This window comes from Indicator indicator, chromosome 3 (genome assembly GCF_027791375.1).
Source record: "Indicator indicator isolate 239-I01 chromosome 3, UM_Iind_1.1, whole genome shotgun sequence".
Lineage (NCBI taxonomy): Eukaryota > Metazoa > Chordata > Aves > Piciformes > Indicatoridae > Indicator > Indicator indicator.
The window spans coordinates 18,048,961-18,069,960 of record NC_072012.1 but is presented as its reverse complement, the minus strand read 5'-3'; the positions used below and the strand labels follow the sequence as shown (position 1 = coordinate 18,069,960).

Below are 21,000 nucleotides of genomic sequence, written 5' to 3'. Positions count from 1 at the left end.
TGGATGTTGGAAAAAAACTCTTTACTGAAGGAGTGGTCAGGCATTGGAAGAAGTTGCCCTGAGAGGTGGTGGAGTCACCAGCCCAGGGGGTGTTCAAAAAAACGTGTAGACATGGCATTTCAGGACATGATTTAGTGGGCATGGTGGCATTGGGTTAATGGTTGGACTTGATGATCTTGGAGGATCTTCCAGTCTAAATAATTCTATGATTCTGTGATACCTAACTTTAGTTAAGTAGTAAGTACCGTGATGGTTTGAAACGGTCTTTTTAATTTTTCTTCTCAAAGTTCAAGCAGAGAAAGCTGAAAGAGTGTAAATAAGTCACTATTGGGTGTAAGAAAGCAAAATAATGATTGTTCTAAACACTTCCATTGGATAGATAGAAATGTTTAAGAACTACTACTCAAAACAAAGTGGGGCAGTCTTCAGTTGGGGCAACTTGCTGGGCTGTCTGGCTGCTGTTTCTTCTCTTCTGGCTGAAGATAACACACTGACCTTGGCAGCTAAGTTAACAGCCTCTTTGCTTCTACCTAACTAACTGCTTTCCGCCAGGGGAGTCTGGGGGGAGGCGGCCCCTGGGAGAGAGGCCCCTTGGGAAAGGTCCCCTTTGTGGGGAAGCAAAGGGAGCTTGGCTGTGCTTTTCTGTTGATTGTATATATATGTAAATGTTGTGAATTTTGTATATTTGTACATATTCATTGCATTTCATCATAGATTGTAGATTCTGCTTGTAAAAACAGCTTTCATTCGCTTCCAGACTGAGCTAGCCTGGTTATTGTTGGTGTGGGGGGAATTTCAGCTCACACTGACACAAGTACACAATAACAGTATAAAGTCCTTCCAATTTTGGCTTAAATTTCTTTTTTCCTTTGATAATTTTTACCCATACTTAATCTTTGGTCTCAGTGCCATACACCTTTATTTTGAGCAGTACTCCCTGATACCAATGAGCTTGGTGCCTATAAACTTCAGCAAGTTTTTTTTATATATATGTATATATATATATACTGCACATACAGTATATATTGGGTTACTCCTTCATCTCCATCCTATAGAATCACAGAATATGTTTGCTTGGAAGAGACCTTCAAGATCATCCAGTCCACCTTCAACCCAGAATTGCAAGGTCTACATGAAGTCCCTAAGCACCAGGTCCACACACTGCTTGAACACCCCCAGGGATGGTGACTCCACTACTGCCCTGGGCAGACCATTCCAATGTTTGAGAACCCTTACGGTGAAGAAGTATTTCTTAACATCCAGCCTGAACCTCCCCTGGCACAGCTTGTAACTATTTCCTCTGGTCCTGTCGCTTGACATCAAGGAGAAGAGGCTGGCCCCCTCTTCACTCCAACCTCCCTTCAAGTAGTTCTAGAGAGTGGTGCGGTCTCCTCCTCTCAACCTCACCATAAGAAGGCTTTTGAGGTGCTGGAGAGTGTCCAGAGAAGGGCAATGAGGCTGGTTGAAGGGCCTGGAGCACACGGCCTATGAAGAGTGCCTGAGGGAGCTGGGGTTGTTCAGTCTAGAGAAGAGGAGGTTGAGAGGAAGAGACACATACAGCTGCCCCAAAATGTGAGGCCCTGTCTGAATCTGTCACTTCTGGCACTTTCTATATAGGAATTATTTCCTCATGTAAAATTTTACCAGTTCCTGAATCTGCCTTTCAGATAGGAAAAGCCTTTACCCACCTTGCTAGTTGGTTTTGTATCACAACAAATGTTTGTCTCCTAGTGATGCTGGCATAGATGTGTAATCAACCCATAGCTTCTGGAAAAGGAAACGTGCTGGGGGTCATATGACTTTGTGGTTGGGGGCTTTGATAGTGGCAAACTACTAACAAGTGTTACTTGCAATCCTCTTTGCAGCAGCATAAATTCCAGGTGCTGCCCAAATCCACTGTACTTGGTTCCTAATGTTTTCTGCTCCACCATGAGATGTATCATGGAATCATCTAGCAATGACCAATAAATGTTTTTTTAGTAAGACAGGCTTCCCCCCATGGTCCATGTCTTTCGTCACTTCCCATTTTTTCCAATTATTTTTTTTTCTGGCCTTACCCCATGTTATGTTTCTGTCATACTTGGTAAGCTCAGTCCCTGTGGATTTTGAATCGTGAGCATGAAAACCTGCTGTCTGGCTGCTGCTTTTGCAGAGGCACCAGCTAAGTTATTTCCTTGGAAGACAGGACCGTCTTTCAAGGTATGGGCTGTGCAGTATATCACTGATACTTGCTCTGGTAAATGTATAGTAGCTTCTTTACCTCCATTCCATTCACTGCTTCTTTCCCTGCACTAGTCAGAAATCCCCTCTCCTCGCACAGTGCTCCTATAGCATGGCACACTCCAAAGGCACATCATGAGTTGGTATAAATATTTACTCACTTGATTTTACTTGCTGCCTGTGCTAGGGCTATCTGTTCTGCTCCTTAGGCATTTGTTATTGCTGGTAAAGCTCCTGATTATCACACTCTGTTGTCCACCACTGCATATCCAATCACACATTTCTCATGTTGGTAATATGAGGATCCATTCACCTATAAAGTTAAATCAGGGTTTAACATGGATTCATCTTTTAAATCCTCTTACAGCTTAGGAGTAGTCATAAAAACCTTCTCACAGCTATGGTGTGGGGTACCATCCTCTGGCAACAGCAAAAGTGCATCAGGGTTTAAGGTATTGCAATGCTTTAAAATTATATTGACCACCATTAATAAAAGAAGTTTGTCCCTTTGAGCTCATTGTGGTGATAGAGCCTGAGTTGCACATTGCTTTAATAATATTTCAACCTCATGTGGTACAAACACATTTAACTGATGTCCCAAAATCAAAGGACAGATTCTTCCTACCACTGTGGCTGCTGCCACTAGTGCTCCAAGATGTTGAGGAGTATCACTTATAACAGGATCTAATTTAGCTGAGTAATTTGCTACAGGCCAGTGATGTGGTCCCAGATTCTGCGTAATATCATTCCACTAGCTACTCCCTTTCTTTCATGAGTACACAGGTTTAAAGGCTTAGTATAATCCAGTAGGCCTAATGCTGGAGCAGTCATTAAAGCTCTCTTTACAGTTTCAAATGCCCACCTTCTTTCTGTGCCCAGCACCAGGGGTTCTAACTTCTCTTGTCTCCTGGTATCAGTTCTCCTAAAATCAATGCTCTGCAGAATCCCACTAATCCTAAACCCCCTCTTAACTGTTGGTTGTTGGGGTTTTGATTGTTTGTTTGTTTCCTTGCTTTTTAGGGGTTTTTTGTTTGTTTGGGGGTTTTGGGTTTGTTTTTTTTTTTGTTTGTTTTGTTTTGTTTTGTTTTGTTACAAGCTGGGGTAAATTAATGATTGCTTCAGTTCTCTCTGAGTCTGTTAACCTCTGCTCTTCCTTTAAGATAAATCCAAATATTTCACTCCTTACACAGCTCTAACTTAGATGGAGATGCACAGAATCCCTTTTCCACCAATTTTGTATATAAATGTGCATACAGTGTCTACCAAACAGTTATCTTTCAAATAACTCACTAACAACAAACCTTCCATATACTGTACCAATGCTGAATGTCTGGCTAATTTTGTATCTTTCAAATCAGTTTTCAATATTCATGAGAATACAGTTGGTGAGCCCACAAAAAGTATTTCCCTTCCCAAGTGAAAGCAAGTATCAGCTGGCTCTCCTCTTTGACCACCACCCTGAAAAATGTAGCAGTTAAATCTATAACTGGGAAAGCAAACTCTGCAATAAAAAGGTACCAGAGGGTGTGGCACTATCACATGCTCATTGATTTTCCCTAAATCCTGTACAGCTCTATACTGTGGACTCTTGATTACCTTCTTCATCAGTTCTGGGTTTGGTAACCAGCAGCATGGGAGCATTACACAGTGATTCTCATTCTGTCAAAAACTTGTGGATTTATTTTTGAACATTAGGATGTGCTTCACTTGGGATGGGATACAATCTTCCTGCTGGAGGAACAACCTCCTTTGTTTTTATCTGCAAGTGTTGTGCTGACTTGAACAACCCTAGATCCATACTCCTGGGATTCCACAATAGTTTTGGAACTTCCTTTAATTCTGATGCTATTTCTATTAATTTCTGGTTGCATCTTCCTTACTCTTCTGTTACACTTGCTTGCCTGCCATGATAATCAAACCTGTTCCTTCTGGTGTAAAACTTTATTCCATATCCAGAGCCTCTTCCCAAGAGACATACTGGTGAGTCTCCAGCTAGTACAACTCTTCCCCATATGCTCTCATTTCCAATAGTTACTAACAATGGTTTAGTCAGTTCTCTCTGCTTCTCCCACTACACCCTATACTTGGTCTTTTGTACAAGACCCTTCAGCTACTTAATTTAGGAGTGATAATGTTGCACTATCAAAAGTACCATTTCTTTATCTCCATTGGTTGCTGTTATATGCCTCTCTTGATCTAACTTTGTTTTCCAGAGGGAGAAATATAAACTAAAAAATCCAACCAATTAAGACCCACTAAAAGTCACATCCCCCAGGACAGATTTACTTGTCTATTCAAACTGCCTCTGCTGTTTCCCCCCAACACTGTTCTTCCCACCACACACCTTTGCTGGAGGCTTCTTGCCCTGAAAGGCAAATTCCACTCAGTGAATTTGGTAGAAATTTCCTTCTTGCTGCATAGAAAATATTTAAAGGTCAAATTTGTAGGTAAAAAAAAACAGAAAGAAGAAAAGTAGCTACAATATTAATTTTCTGTGGCTTGGTTGAAGATCAATTCCTGCTCACCCCTAGTCATCTGAGATCCCCCTGGTTGCAGCTCACAGGAGCTCCCCAACTCTTGAACAACAGTCCAGTGAAACCAGTCATTTTTCTTGTGAAAGATTTCAGTCATTTTAGGTGAAAAGTGATGCCAAGGCTGCTTGGGGCAAGTTTTGTGTACACAGGGCTCTGGGTACACTTATTTCCTCTCAGCGTCCCGTTGAAGACCAAAGCACCACAACTTCAAAGACAAAAGTTATTAAATTCATGCAAGGCCAGGATGGAGGCTTGACTCCATCCTGAACTGAAGTACTGGGTGGAAAATCATAAGGACCTCCTGTAACCCTCCAGCAGTTGTTCCCACACTCACTGTATAGTGAAGAAGTCTCTCCAGGACTGAGTGGAGAGATTCTTCATCTCAAGTCACTCAGAAAAAAAAAAAATCCCATGGGGTGAAGGACGTGGCTTTCTGACACATGAGAGCTCTTGACTTACAGAAATTTTATGATTGGCTTTACACTCACTTTTTCAGCACTTATGTGTTATATCCCTGAGCAGTCTTTGGCTCTGCCCAAATTAAATATTGAGGGCTGTGTAGCAGCCGGTTGGGCCCTGGGAAGCACTGGCTGCCTGGAGGGGAGCCACCGTGAGGACTGCATACTGTCTGTATGCCTGGAGTTAAAGCTATACAGGAACAATAGCAACAAAAGGGGTGTGGATGTGTCAAGACTCATGGTTCGTAGAATAGCTCAGGTTGGAAGGGACTTTAGAGATCATCTACTCCATCCTCCCCACCATGGGCAGGGACACCTCACACGTAGACTCGGCTGCTCAAAGCCTCATCCAACCTGGCCTTGAACACCCCCAGGGAGGAGGCATCCACAACCTCCCTGGGCAGCCTATTCCAAAATCCCACCACCCTCATACAGAAGAACTTCTTCCTAAGATCCAGTCTAGACCTACTCTCCCTCAGCTTCAAACCATTCCCCCTTGTCCTATTGCTAGACACCTTTATGAAAAGTCCCTCTCCAGTCTTCCTATAGGATCCTTTCACATATTGGAAGGCAACTTAAAGGTCTCTTGTCTGACCAACCCCAGCTCCCTCAGCCTATCCTCAGAGCAGAGGTGTTCAGCACTTGGATCATCTTTGTGGCCCTCCTCTGGACTCACTCAAACATCTTTGTGTCGTTCTTATGATGGGGTTATTCAAGGTGGGGTCTCACAAGAGTAGAGTAAAGGTCACTTAAGGAGAAATTGGAATTTCTACTCTAAGCTAGGATTTCCCCCCATCAGAAATGGAAAAGGAGGAGAAAGCTTTTGGTATTGCTCACACAATATCCACAAACCAATGTGGTATAGCAACGGCAGAGATTGATGCGATCCTGGGTGAGGAGTAATTTCTGCCATGGTACCAGGTACTAGTGAGATCCCATCTGGATGCTATTCATCGTTTTGGCCACTCAAGCTCAGGAAAACCTATTTTGTTCTGAAAGAGCCATTAGGAAGCTCAACAGTGGGATGATAGGCACAAGGGCCTGTCTTCCCAGGGAAGACTGAAAAGCTTGTCTTGGTTAGCTCTGCCAAATGGACACATAGAATGGATACTGAGGTTCTTATACACAGCATGAGGAGTAAAATGTGACATAAAATGTTGAAGCTGATGGGATTTGCTGGCACAAGAGCAAATGGCCATGAAGGATGCACCTGGAGTGTTGTGTTCAGAGTAGGAGATTTCAATTAATTGAAGGAGAGAGCAGAGAGTAGCTCTAGAACAATCTTTCAGGCAGAGTTGTGGGAAGCAGAAAAAACACACTGGGGAGTTGGACTAGATCATCTCCAGAGATCCCTTACAAACTTTACCATTCTGTAATTCCATTAAAGGTGGAGTTATACTGACTTGTGAAAAACAGTATAAAATGGGGGAAGAAAACCAAACATCATTTTCACTCTGAAGTCCTCATTATACAAGCACAAACTCAGGAAAAATAATATTTTGGCAGGAGATCCTACTCCATGCGTGGAATAGGATGTATTTGGTGTGGTCCTCTCCTGTAGCCAGAGCTCCGGGAACAAACCCTGCTGATACACATGACTCAAGATGCAGGATCCATGGAGCTTGTATTTCAGAGCTCATCAAAAGTCTCCCTTGGAAAATGAGTCCTGATACGTGTGGTTAAAGACCTCCCTACCTTAACAAAACACAGGTACTCAAAATACATCAGAATGCTCTCAGTCTTCTTCACAGATACTCTGTATCCTCCCTGGCTGGGCAGTGCTGCAATGTGGGTGTGCAAGGGGACCAAAAGTTGTCTGCTGGTGCTCACTCACAGAAGAGATGACATAACAGAGCCGTTGGTTTTCTGCCATCCTGTGTGCCCTTTTTACTACCCAGTGGAATTGAACAAATAGTAAAAACATTGGCCCAATTGATTGGGGATTTTTTTCACACAGACTGGTTTTGTTTTCTTTTCTTTTGTTTTCAGAAACCCTATCAAGTTGTATTGTCTAAGAATAAAGACAAGCTGCTAACACTAAATTCAAAACAAGTGCATCCATGACTTCCCCATAACACTGACTCACCTCTCAATTTAAAGTAAGTATATCAATATTGAGTGAAAAGCACACATGCTTTTCGGGACTTACATAAAAAAGCAACCTGATTTTTAATGCAAGAAATATAAAAGGAAATCTCAGATGGTTTAACATTGCAAAAGTTTGTTCCACTCAGGCTGTACACAATTTGCCTTCCCATGTTGTTGTTTAGTGTGGTTTACATTTGTCACAGCTGGCTGTGCCTAACTGTTAGAACAGTTCCAAGGTTTAACAGGCTGAGCTGTATCTCTGCTTTCTCAAAAATAGTCCTGACATGGCTTTCAAGAAATAGATTTGGCCTATAAATTGTAGAGAGCTTTGGAGTCTCTTCAGAATATCAGAACTGCAGACTCGTAAAAACAGAAATGCTCTTTCCTGCCTAATATTTTATTTATTCTAAAGGCCATCATGTGCTTTTTCCTGTACTCTGGGCAAACATTTAATTCAGCATTTATATGAAAATTTTAAAATATATCCCAAGGCTAATTATACATCACTGTCATTGGTGCTGCTGCCTCTGTAACTCACTTGGCTGGCTGTCCAAGTCCTGAAGTGGAGGTCAGTAACTCATCTGTGGAGGCAATGCTGTCTTTAGCTCTTCATAACCCATCTCTCTGATGCTCTGCATGTCCTTTCAAGTGATCTAGTGTGCTGGGTTTTCTAATGCATCAATTTATTCCATAATTCTTTGTTAACACTGGCTTTCTGCTGCAATTTATCTTAGTCTACAGCTCCAGCAACAGCAGCCACTGCTCGCCTGTCTCCTTCCCCATAGTAATTTCAGCTTCCCAACACAGCCCTCAGTGATTACAGCCTGGTAATTGTTTTTTGCACCATTAAATCAGCCTTCAGCTCCCAGCACCATGGCCCTTTGGCTATTCTATTTGGCATGCTTTACTTTGAAAGGATACAATTTTCTTTGGAGCTTTCTAACGAAACTTCCACAACCCAAAATTCCTGGACAACTCAGGAACTGTTTTCACCTGTGTTTTTAAGCCCAAAGGGAACACGATTAACAAACTTGCTTCATTACAATGGACTTTAAACTCATCTGTGTCCTAAATAAGATCCAACAGCCTCTAAGTCAAGGAAATGCTCTAGAAGGCAAAGTAAAATGGACACTTATAACACTGAGATCCCTCTCTGTTGTGCCAGAAGAGTTGTGTCTGTCTCCCTCTATGGAAAGATTCACCCAACCCTGCCTGGCAAAGAGGAAAACCAGTCTGAGGACTTTCAGCATTTCTTAGCCAATCCAGAGCAAGGGGAATGATTTTTTTTTATTCCTGCAGTACTGAGATTGCACATTTCCTGCATTTGCATGTGTTAAGGGCATGTGTCTGCTGCAAGGACACAGGGTTCCTGAAGGTTCCCTGTGAAAAGAGAAAGAAACCAAAAACTTTGTTTTGCTGTTCCCATAGTTGGTTTTACTTAGTAGCTGCCTGTAAGGACCAAGAGATTCTTAAACTGATACCAAGTGGTATCACAGACATATTCAAACTGGAAAAAAAAATCAGCAAGTATTTCTAGCACACATGGCCTAAGGTCCTTGCTTGTCTCTCTCATCTTCTAGCAACTTTATTTGAGCCTCTACCTTACAGCTTTCAGAGATTTTCTCTCAAACAGGGGTTCACACAATATTTTAGTGCTAATGAAGAACTCCAGTGGCAGTGGGACCAAGGGGGAAGAGGCCACACAGGGGAACATGGCACTGCTAGAACAACCAGCACTGGCACTGCAGGGTTGAAGCTGATGTGAGCAGCCTGTATCCACCAGCTCCCCAGACATTGCAGTCATCGCCTGGGACACGGAGCAACATTAGCTCAAAAGAAGGGGGAAATACCATGGCCTTCTGTTTTTTGCAACCAAGGAGGGGCTTAGGGGAGGCAGTCACCAGGGGGAGGCATGAGCTCACAAATTAAGCCCTGCAGATTCCTTGGAGATGGGACATAGAGTCAAAGGCTTTACATGGTACTGCAAAACTATTTAATTTTACTTTTTCCACATTTATGTTTAGCTCTTAGAGATCAGATGAGAGGCTGAATAAATCAAGAAACTAAAACAATTAGAGTTGGGGGATGTGTGTCCAAATTATTTATTATAATCTTCCCTCTCCTTTTGGTTTTCCAACAATTTGAGTTTCCTGGGGATTGTGGATTCTCCCTCTTTTATGTTATCTTATTTAATGTAGCACAGAAGCTTTCCCATCTGTTCCTTCATAAGCAAAGCCTCAGCTGGAAGCCACAACTTTTGATAGAAGATGTTGAGAAAAATTACCTTCAAGATTTTGTTTTTTGAGAAAAAACAAGCTTCAAAAAGATAAATGTTTCATTATATATAATGAACTTTTCCCTCTGAGCCTCTGTTGCATGTACAAGAAATTTAACAACATCCAGCTCTTCTTTCAGGTTGGTGGCAAACTCAAAGTGAGGCAGCACCTGTGAACCTGTTGCAAAACATTTCTTTGAAGAGCAGGGGAAAGAAGCTCAATCTGGCATCAGTTGTTTCTATGTTTGGAGTCTGTGTAGGAGCTGAACTGAGGACAATGGTGAAGGTTAACAACAAAAGCAGTCTTCTCATTTGCTGCATTTTCCACTTGCACAGCATTGCTTGTCAGCACAGGGAGGGTGGCAGTAACAAAACAGGGAGATCTGGATTGTTGCTGTCTTCTCAAGAGGACAAAAATGCTACTTTTAATAAATCTCAAGGACAGTACCACCTCCTGATTTTGCAGGGTTTCTGTCTTGTGATTTGAGCTTGCCACAGCAGGGTGAACAGAAAAGAAAAATCTCCCCGTTTCTGTTCTTCCTCATTATGCACATATAGTTCCCTTGGCACCACCACATCCTTGGAGTGCAGGGGTTTGTGATGCTCTCTGCAGACAGGTTGAGGTGAAAGGTCTTCCTCACTGTGCCAGGAGAGGTCATCACACCAGCAGCGAGGGTCTGCATGACTCCTGCATCTTCCCAAGTCACTCTAAGACTACTTGGCAGCCAAGCACATGCAGGAGGAGATTTCCTTCCCAAACTTAGTGTCCCTGAGGCATATGCTCCATTAAACAGCAGTTAGCCACAGCATGACTCAAACACCTGCCTGAAATCCAGACTGCTGCCTCCTGTGCTGAAATGTTTCCAGCTGGCACTGCCAGCTTTTTCCTTTTCATGAGCAGTGCAATTCAAAACCTGCAGCAGCTACAGCCTCTGAATTGAAAAATTAGTAATTTAAATTCCATTTGCATGGGGGAGCTGTTACCTTCCTAAAAGTTTGATTTTCACAGAGTCTGAGGGTGGAGAGCTCCATCCCATGTGAGAGGTTTGAACCTCTCATCTCAGGGGCTCACAAAGCACCAGTCGTTGCTTTTATTTAGGTAATTCTGGGCTGAGATTGATGATAGTGGTTAAAAACTGTGATAGTCTTAAGGCAGTAAAATGAGATGTTTCAGAAAAAAAAACCCAAACCAAACAACTCCAGAATACACGTTTCTTCATTTCTCCTGTGGCTTGTTGCTGATATTAAAATCAGCCAAGATGCATCTGATCAGCTGAGCACAAAGGAAAATCCTTTGCAACTCCTTTTTCAGGATCTCTTTGTTAATTTATCCCTGATTAGAAGCCATTTATCCAGTGTGGTGTCATTCTCTTTTAATTACCAGAGCATGTTGACCCTCTATCAGTCCTTTGGCACCTCTCCAAAGTTTGTTAAATGATTGAATTACAGAGTCCTGAGTTACTGGTCTTAAGATTCAGAGTGACCAGGAACCCAGACTTCTGAACTGAAAGTGTTTATATGTAGCAAGTGATGCTTCACATCCTCCTTGGTTATGGATAGTGAATAATGTCATCTGGTGTAGATGAATCCTACTACTTTGTCCTGTTATAATAAAACAAGAATAATGAACATTTGGTGTGTTTTTTTTTTTCCTGGCTGATGGATACAAATGATAAAATTGTAAATAACAGAGAAGCTATTCCTAAACTAAGATTCTGAATGACCTTTTAATGTCTTCTGTCTGTTGCATACTTAAGCTAATATATTTCTTCTGCTTCTTTTGCATTGTCAATAATCTTCTTGCAATATGCATACTACCAATAAGTATCTCTTCTAAACACTTTTTATGAACTCATCCTTCAGATACATAAATCTTCCTTCCTTGTTGACACATTGCACTGGTCTGACAAAATATTAATCCAGTTGCATCTTTTTCACTTGTTGGGACCAAAGTTGTAAGTGATAGGCTATTTAAAAAAAAAATCCTGTTTTTAATGAGCATCTCCTCAAACCAGTTGTCTTTCAGCCCTTGGTACATAGACTTCCTCTTTTTTGAAGAGTCAATGGAAAGAAGCAGGGTTCCTCTGGGCTGTGACTCAAGTTCTTTCTGAACAAGATGAAGATGGATTCATCAGGGAGGGAAGTAGTTGGCAGGCTCTACCCACTGCAGCCACAGAACAGAGTTACAGAGCAAAAGCTCTGCTGTCTGCAGCTTTAGGAGACAGAGCCATGGAAAGAGGTAGATCTATGAGGCCACCACACTCTTTCCTCCAGGAGAAATACTGCCCAACACATCCCTGTGTAGAGCCTGCCTGGCTTTCTCCATGCACAGCATTCTAGCACCTGTCTTGGAGCACCCACAGCCCACCTGCTGGTTCTTCCCAGCACTGACTGTTCCTTGAAAGCATTCTGTATTTGGTGCAAGGATGTTCTGCAGGCCAGCATAGCTCAGCTGACATCCTCTAGGCACCCTGGGCAAAAATGAAGAACCTGCCACACGTCTGGTCTACCTCCTTTTTGTTCCATCCCCCTTGCAAAACCGAGCAGCTGCCAGAAGATTATCCCCCCAAGCAGGACACCTTCACCTTGGCTAAGGCATGCTGGTACTCCTGCCCAGGCAGAATGAACATCTGCAGTGAAGAGCTGGGACTGTATCCTGCTTCCCCAGTCAGCAAGAGCTGAGCTACTGCCAGCGAGGGAGGAGGTTTCTGTGGATACAATATCACTGGCAAAATGCTCATGCATCTATGTGGTTGAATCCTTACACACCCTTGTCCTTCCCTGAATTCAGGCTATTTTTTCCCCTGCCTTCCCCATCCTCCACCTGTTTTCAGGCATTCCCTTCCTTTTGTCTCCGTGTCCTGAGAACCGCCAGCTGCCTGGATATCTGCAGCAGCAGCACCACAGAGGTCCTGCTGCATGTAGATGCCTCTACATAGCATCATCTCTCACACTGCAGCCAAGCTGCCTGCCTTGGCACAAGGATCTGTGAAATATGAAAGCATCTGGTTCTGGAAGTTATTGGTTAAGGACTCTTCTGTATCAAAGAAATAGCAAATAATGAGGAAAACACCAAATTAAGCACACAGACATTAATGAGCAGGTGAAATGAGGTCAGAGCTTATCAGGCCATTAAAAGAACTACTCCAACCTTAATTTTGTAACTTGAAAAAAGGAAGAAACATAGTATGAATATTGAGGAACATTTGAGAGCTTGGGATACTGCATGAAACTTCCTATGGGGTGTTTAAAGGAAGGAAGGGAGACATAGGAAGGAAAAGATCAGGGTGGAATAAAGATGGGAAGATGGCAAGGATGGAGGTTGGGGGGGGTCAGACATGGGCAGGTTATCAGGCAGGACATTCACCTAAGTCCTGTGACTGATCCCTGCAGTCTGGCCTGTCTTCTTCTTAATTCCTATTCTTTTTCCATGTCATCTTCTATTTACTTTTTCCATGTCATCATCCCACTAACCTATGTGCCAGCCCCTGGAGAAGGGCCTGTGAGTGACAGGAACCACAGATCTGAGTGCCAGCACCAGAGGGATGAGGCTATACGTGCTCACTGGAGGTGTGTAAATGCCAGCACTCACAGCAGCCTGGCTGTTTACATTTTCCTTAGTGAATTTCATCCCATGTACATTTAATTTTCTAGCAAATGTCAAGCTCACTAGATGGGGAGTGGAAGAAAAAGTCTCAAGGTCTGAGGCCAGGGGTGGGTAAGGGTGCCGGGGAACAGGATACTGGATAGGATTTTCAAGGGATCCATGGTCATGGGGTGCCTGTGGAGGCAGAAAATGTGGAAGAGTATTGAAGAAAAAAAGAGCCACAAAAGCACCAAGGAGCAAAAATACTGTTCCAGCACTGAGATATGTAAATGCACTGGCTGAACAGAGTATCTATAAAAATGGTGATGTTTGTTCAAAGTTACAATGCAGGGTTTTTTTGGTGCTGAACTGGAACTCTCCTGACAGTAGATATTCAGCAGGGACCCTCCCAAAAACTGTTTGCAAGGGTGCTGCACCTCAGACTTGAAGCAAATGCAGTCTCAGCTGCAAGAAGGGAGTAATTACAACTTGTCAACACAGGCAGGCTACTAAGAAAGCAGCTCCTACAAGTAAATGCGAATCCAGGGGAACTCGGGTAACACGAGAGAACCTGCAAAGGCCATAAAGCAACACCAAGCAACACTTCATTTGTATCAGACAATGTGAGGAACAGCAGCATTAACAGCTCTTGATTTAGAAATTTTCCCAAGGGCTGGAATACTTCTGCTGTGAGGATAAGCTGAGGGAGCTGGGGCTGGTCAGCCTAGAGAAGACTCTGGGGTGGACCTTAAAGCTGCCTTCCAATACCTGAAGGGATCCTACAGGAAGGCTGGAGAGGGACTTTTCATAACGGTGTCTAGCAATAGGACAAGGGGGAATGGTTTGAAGCTGAGGGCAGTAGGTTTAGACATTCTTAGGAGGAAGTTCTTCTGTATGAGAGTGGTGGGATTTTTGGAATAGGCTGCCCAGGGAGGTTGTGGATGCCTCCTGCCTGGGTGTGTTCAAGGCCAGGTTGGATGAGGTCTTGAGCACCTGAATCTAGTTGAGAGGTGTCTCTGCACATGGTGGGGAGGTTGGAGTAGATGATCTCTAAGGTCCCTTTCAACCTAAGCCACTCTATGCTTTATCTATAATAAGTTTCAAGCCAGACTATTTTCAAAACCTTGAAATAAGGAAATAATTTTTGAAAATCCAAAGTTCATGTTCAGCTGTCTATTTAGCTGGCAAGACAACTGTCCACTTCGGTACCAAAGTGAAAATTAAAACCTTTTCCCGTCTTTCTGTGTGGTGCTTTGAGCTTCTGAGACTGCAAAGTAATCAAATAACCATAGTTCTACTTTCAGACAACACAATTCCATAACAAATTCAAGTAAAGGCTGAAAACAGAAAAAACAGCCTACAACACACAAACATAGCTTTTATTTCCCCAATGTAACTGGATGAATTCAGAGAGGTTGCACCCTTGCCATTTCATTTCTAGCTGTCAAACACAAAGCCTGGAAAACAGTCTGGGAAATGTTCTACCTCCTTATATGAGCTTCAGGAGGCAGAGAAAGCATTTATTCCTGTCTTGTATGAAGCCAGGAGGTGAATTAGAAATAGGCAGATACAGCAGACCTGGACAGCTGGTAAGCACTTGCTTAAGAGGGAGCTTTGCCATCATCCATTTCTGGAGCTGCTGCAAGTAGTCACTGGAAGCATTACAGAGTTCCATGACAAGAATACCATCAGATAAGGAAAGTACCTTGGCAAGTATTTTCACAGATTTACTAAGACTCTAATCAGCAAAATAGCAGGTACTTCCATCTCTTAGCAGTAAAATGGAAAGATGTGATTTTTATCTCTCTTTAAAGTTACCAAATTTTACTAAAAAAAGTTTTTGTAATGGCCTTCAGAAATAAGTTATTTATCCTGATATGAACTGTTGTGTCACCCCTGAAATTACCTCAGATTGGTTCCTTCCCATACATTTTCACAACTTGGTGACCTTAAATTGAGGGGTAAATAATGGACAAATAATTGGGCATAACCTGACAATTATGTGCTTGCATTCCAGAAAGTGAACCATAGCCTGGGCTGCAACAAAAGCAGTGTGGCCAGCAGGTCAAGGGAGGTGATTGTACCCCTCTGCTCTGCTCTGGTGAGACCCCACCTGTAGTACTGTCGCCTGCTCTGGAGTCCTCAATAAAAGACAGACATGGACCTGTTGGAACAGGTTCAGAGGAGGCCCCAAAAACAGTTAAGAGGGCTGGCACACCTTTCCTGCTGAGACAGTTGGGGTTTTCAACCTGGAGAAGAGAGGGTTCCAGGAATACCTTACTGCAGTCTTTCAATACTTAAAGGAAAGACAGAGAGAGACTTCCTGTTAATGCATCTTCCCAGTTAGTACCAAACAGTCTCACTTACTTTGTGTGTCCTGATGCAAATCAATTCTGTCAATAAATGTGAGATGGCTACACATCTACTTTAGTGAATTTTTAGGCTCTTTTCATGTTCACTGGAAGAGCTCTTTTTTAGCAATCTATGAAATTAAAGTGAGATTCACTCTTTAAAAGGTACAAAATACACAGGCTTTCCTGATAATTGTTATGTTCCCCCTAGGTGATTGCAAAGAATGCAAAAATCCCTCTCAAAAAGTGCATCCAGAGAAATCCAAATAAAAAGGAAATCATAATGAAAATCTGAAGATAAATGTACTGTGGCAATGCTTTATTTCTGTCATTGCAGCAGCTCTCTATTTTCATGCCATCAGAACCTTCCTGGAACAACAACAAGAAAAAGCTTCACAGTGGCCTGAGTACCTTTCAGTCATTTCTCTAACAAAGCTCATAGAAATTTAAGCAAAAAACTTCCAAGCAGCCTAAATAAGGTGACTAGATCATTACCTATTATCAATGAGATATTTTGAACACTAACTTTGACTTGAAGCTGCAAGTTCTCTATTTCACATCCCAAGCTGGTTACCATTGTAGGTTCAAACAAAGTAAGAATATCCATAAAACAGGCTGTCAGCTGTACACTGATAATCTATGCCTGAAGCTTTGTTAAGATACCCCTTTACAGTCTAGAGACAGGAGATACTAATAACATATTTTGTGTAACTACCGTGAACACATCTACAGATTGACATAACAATAATCTGGCCTGGTCAATTTTCTACAGTTTTGGCACTTACTTGCATTCCCAAATGAGTGAAGGTAAGTAATCACAGAACATTAGAGGTTGGAAGGGACCTCAAGAGATCATTGAGTCCAATCCTGCTGCCAAAGCAGGATCACCTAGGGCAGGCTGCACAGGAATGCATCCAGGTGGGTTTGGAAAGTCTCCAGAGAAGGAGACTCTACAATCCCTCTGGGCAGCCTGTTCCAGTGCTCTGTCACCCTCACTGTCAAGAAGTTTCTCCTCACGTTGAGGTGAAACCTTCTATGTTCAAGTTTGTATCCATTGTTCCTGGGCTTATTACTGTACACCACCAAAAAGAGATTGGCCCCTTCCACTTGACACCCACCCCTCAGATATTGATAGACAAGTATGGTACCTTGCATTTACCAAGTGTCTCAGAGTGGCACACATCTGAACAGCTTCTGCAGAGCTGATGTCACAGCAACATGTTGAAAGCAAATGTTACATATCTACATTTAAATGAAACAAATTGTGCCCAGAAGAGCCAACTTCTCTCCATTTGGAACAACAGGTGCCTAAATGACAGGACTGGGTGTAGACGTTGACAAGTTGATATTTGAAGTTAGATGAGATGCAAATCCCACGTATCATCTGCATAAGTTACCTAACCTTAAATAGTACACAGTATGGATTTTCTCTTCTCCCTGCAATTTTATACTCCCTGAACTTACTGTGTGTAAATCCACAATCTTTTTCTTTCCCCTTCATAAGAAAGCATTTGCTGTCAGGTCAATTAATACTTCCTTCTCTAGTAATTAATACTTGCACCTAACAACGATACTTAGGGGATACCTTACCTATTGCTCAGAAAGTCTGAGTCACTTTTTCTATGACAAGAACCAGTTTTCAAATCTGCAGCTCAGCAATGGTCCTTGCTACTTGATTGTTCAATGTTTTTCACTACATGATTTGCTTGTTCTCGCTATTGTCCAAGGCAGTTTTAAATACCATTTCAGCCTTACTTTGGCCCTTTGTAGTCACAAACCAAGAGACTGTGGCTGATGTTAGCCAGTGTCAACAAGATTACATTGTTTTGAGTGAAGATTGATACCTGTGCTCTAACAGACTTTACACACAGTTAAACCAAAACTGTGATGCCCATTTACCACCTTTTATATCTTTGGGTCAAAACATCTGTAACTAGGGAAATTAAGGACTTTTGGTTACAGCAGGAAAAAAGTGAAATTCCTATGTCTTTAGTTCCAGACATCTCTAAATTTCCAGTATTCCCCCTTCTGTCCAAGAATGACATCAATACTTAAGGTAAATCAGATTACACAGCCTCATTTACTTACAGGTTCTAACAAACAGATTTCAAATATAACACAAATTGAAACAATAACAAAACTAATACACATAAATTTTCACTTTACAGACTTCTTTCTCTTCACATTCTCTCTGCTTATTGTAATAATAAAACGTATTGTCCCTTCTCTGAAGTTTCTTTACAAATCCAGTTTCTGGCCAACATTCTACCTACAAATAGAATAGAAGTTATATACATTCACCTGAACATGGTCACATTAAACAATATTTCTACATTATATTGCAAAGAATATAGGGTATGTTTCCATGGGAAAACCTGATCTGCATCTAAATTTGCTTAACTTAAAAAAACCCCACAAACAAAAAAACCCCACCAACAATTAAGAGTCAGATGTCAGAAACCACTTTTGTTGTCTGATATAAAGAACTATGTGACCAGAAAAGTCTAGAAATAAGGATGTAAGAATATTTGATAGAGTAATTTTAAAAGTCAGTCAAAGCTTTCAAAAGTCCTCATTTATGAATAAAACATTCATGCTGTTCAATTATTCAGTAATCCGAGAGGCTGAGAGAGTCTGCTGCTGTAAGACTGACAGACACTTAAAGGTTTCTTCTGGATGTTTCTGACCATGAAAAATGTGCCTTTAATTAGCAATTTCATAAAAATAAAGTGAGCTCTGTGTGTCATAGTCTCAAAGACAGCAGAATTAGTCTTGCTGAAGCACCATCATGGTTTTCTTCAGTATTCTATGATGTGAAGCTTTAAGCTAAAGGCTTGAGCACTCATACATCAAATAGCTTTGTGGATTTAGTAGCTGTCTGCAGCTTGAACATGTGTGACTATTTCTGATCAAACTGAACCTTAAAAAAGCAGTTAATAAGGATTTTATTTCTTTTCCAGACAAGGTCAACAATAGGATGTCAAGCTAGAGCATTCCAGAGAGCCCTAGAAGCGGCAGTTTCATCACTGACCTTATCAGCTTGGGCATACAGCTGAGTTATGTGCATTTTTTGTCTAAACAGCCTTCATGTTCATTCCATCTGCATTATCATTGCCTGATTAATAACAACTGCATTATGGAAACATAATATGGACTAAATAAGACACTTCAAAATGTCTAAGTTGAAAGGGAATCACTCCCAGATCCCAGCAAATTTAAACAGAATGCATGCTCATTTTACACTGAGGAACTTTTATCACTGTTTAATTGCCTATGGTTATGCTCTGCCATAAATCTTAAACAGACTGATTCCAACACACTAATTGCATGATTTCCTTTTGCACAGTTCAAGGAATTTACACCACAAGTTTACAGTGGTATCCCAGCCCACAACAAAATAAAAAACTGCATCTTATTATGCATACCAGTGTTTTGATTTCAGTGGGTGAGGAGTGACTTTCTTAGGAACATTCTGCTCTTTCTGATGTACACAGGAGGTTAAGATGTTTTAAAAGTGGATTTTTTAATACTTATACATATGCTTCTTTGGAAGATAAATTACAGAGATCTAATCAAGGTAATATGTTGTTTGCTGTATTAACCTCTGTGCTGCCATTCTGAATCTCAAGTAGCCACTGAATGTCTGGCCATGTGTGGCAGTTTAGGCTGGGTGCCCCCTGCCACTGCTGCATGAGATACACCTCTGGTGTCCTGGGTGCCCACCCACAGAGGTGGACACAGGAAACGACTTATTTCTACCCATAAATTCTGCACCCTATAAGGCCATCTGCAGAGTCATTCTCTTCCTCTTTCTTCCCTCTCTGCTCCCCTGGGAGATGTCCTCTCTTATCGGGTAATGCCGGGGGAGTATCCTCAAGGCCTCTTAGGCCTGTCTAGGCCTAATGCCAGGAGGAGAATGGAGGGGGGGGGCAGTCTCAGACCTGGCCAGCCTGAGACTTGCCTAGCAGTGGGAGGGGGAAGAAAGAGCCCTGGGGGTTTTGGGTTTACCCTCAGGTGGGAAGAAGGGAAGGATTGGGAAGCCTCTGGGAATTCTGTGAGGGGTTCTGTATGCTTTGGGATACTCTTTGTCACTATGCTTTGTAGCTTGTAGTTCTCTGTAACTTCACCAATTACTTTTCCATTTAAACTTTCCATCACTCTCCAATCCGTTTGCGTGAGTCTCATTCTTTTGTCCCTTTCGGGGCAAGAGACGATCTGTCTGGCCCCAAACCAGCACACCATGATTTATTAGCTCATTTGATGTGCTAAGGGAATATTTCCACCAACTACAGCAAGAAAATTATCAAGTCCTCGATGTTCTCAGTTAATCAAAGCCTGTGTCACAACCCCCTTTACCACAGCTGGCATCAAATATTTCTATTGTGGACAGTTTCAAGAGAAGCCAAGTTTTGAGGGTGCACACAGTCTGATCACGCTACCTCACAATTCAGCTGTACAACTGAAGTGGGCAGCAATGACACAGGACTGACTCTCTGGACAACAGACGAGTTTCCAAACAACTCTATTGGCAGAGTAATGAGGAGACTTCAGAGAAAACCCCCTCTAATGCATTCCTCTCCTCAAAACAGAGTTGCTCTTTTAGATAGCAGCTACATCTATTCAAAGAAATCTATACTGCTTCCAAATGCATAAGTGCAGGGGAACAGAACCACAGGCTGTTTCACTTCTGTGTTATCCTGCACAGTTAATAATAGCTCAGAAATTCCAGTCAGAACTGGGAGGAGAAAAAATAATAATCAGAAATTAGCCTAAATGAAAGGAAAGAGGCAGCACCCACATTTGTATTTAATTGACTAGCATGAGACAGAAGTTCAAAGTAATAACCCTTGCAGAGTTCTAAATCTTACCATATCAACTTGTTTTACTTGTTTATATTCAACCTCATCTCTGTATCCAGCTTGCTGAAATCTGTATAAGTTCTCTACAACATCTGACCATTCTTTGGCATGATGGACAGATTTTGGTTTGATGTCAGCTTTAGCCATAACTCCAGAAACTTCAAACTTTTTTCCTGAAATTAGATTTTTTAAAGTTCAATAAAAAATTTGGAAGCAAGCAATTTTGTTAGGGATATATAGAAATGGTCAGAACAAAACTTCAAACCACAGGAATTACAGGCAGTACACTATTATCTTCTCCTCAAAGACTGAGATTAGAAAATGTTCTCAGCAATTGGAACCAAATTAAATGAACTACGTGATCTCAAATAAACTAATTTCTACTGCTGTAAATTCATCTACACCTTGATGTAACCCATATAAAATTTATTCGTGCATATTAATGCATTAAAAATAACCAACCCACACTATTTATTTATTTTTAAATTTCACATCTTTGTAGCTGACAACCCTTTGGGGCAGACAGTTCTTCAGAGCTGGGCTCTGAAGAACAGCAAACAGGATGGGAGAGGAGGGGAAAGAGGAAATATATGGCAAGGCATAAGGCCACAGTGCAGATGGCAAAAAGA

The 21,000-nt window shown here is 41.9% G+C and overlaps 1 protein-coding gene across 1 annotated transcript; it reads right to left on the bottom strand.

Moving 5' to 3' along the window:
- Nucleotides 1-17,652: 17,652 nt before the first annotated feature.
- On the bottom strand, nt 17,653-20,536 carry MEIG1 (meiosis/spermiogenesis associated 1). The gene is made up of 2 exons (XM_054399862.1): nt 20,381-20,536; nt 17,653-17,781 (listed from the first exon to the last, which is right to left on the bottom strand). The coding sequence occupies exons 1-2, from the start codon at nt 20,516-20,518 to the stop codon at nt 17,653-17,655; spliced, it is 267 nt and encodes an 88-aa protein (XP_054255837.1). The 5' UTR covers nt 20,519-20,536.
- Between the last annotated feature and the right edge of the window lie 464 nt (nt 20,537-21,000).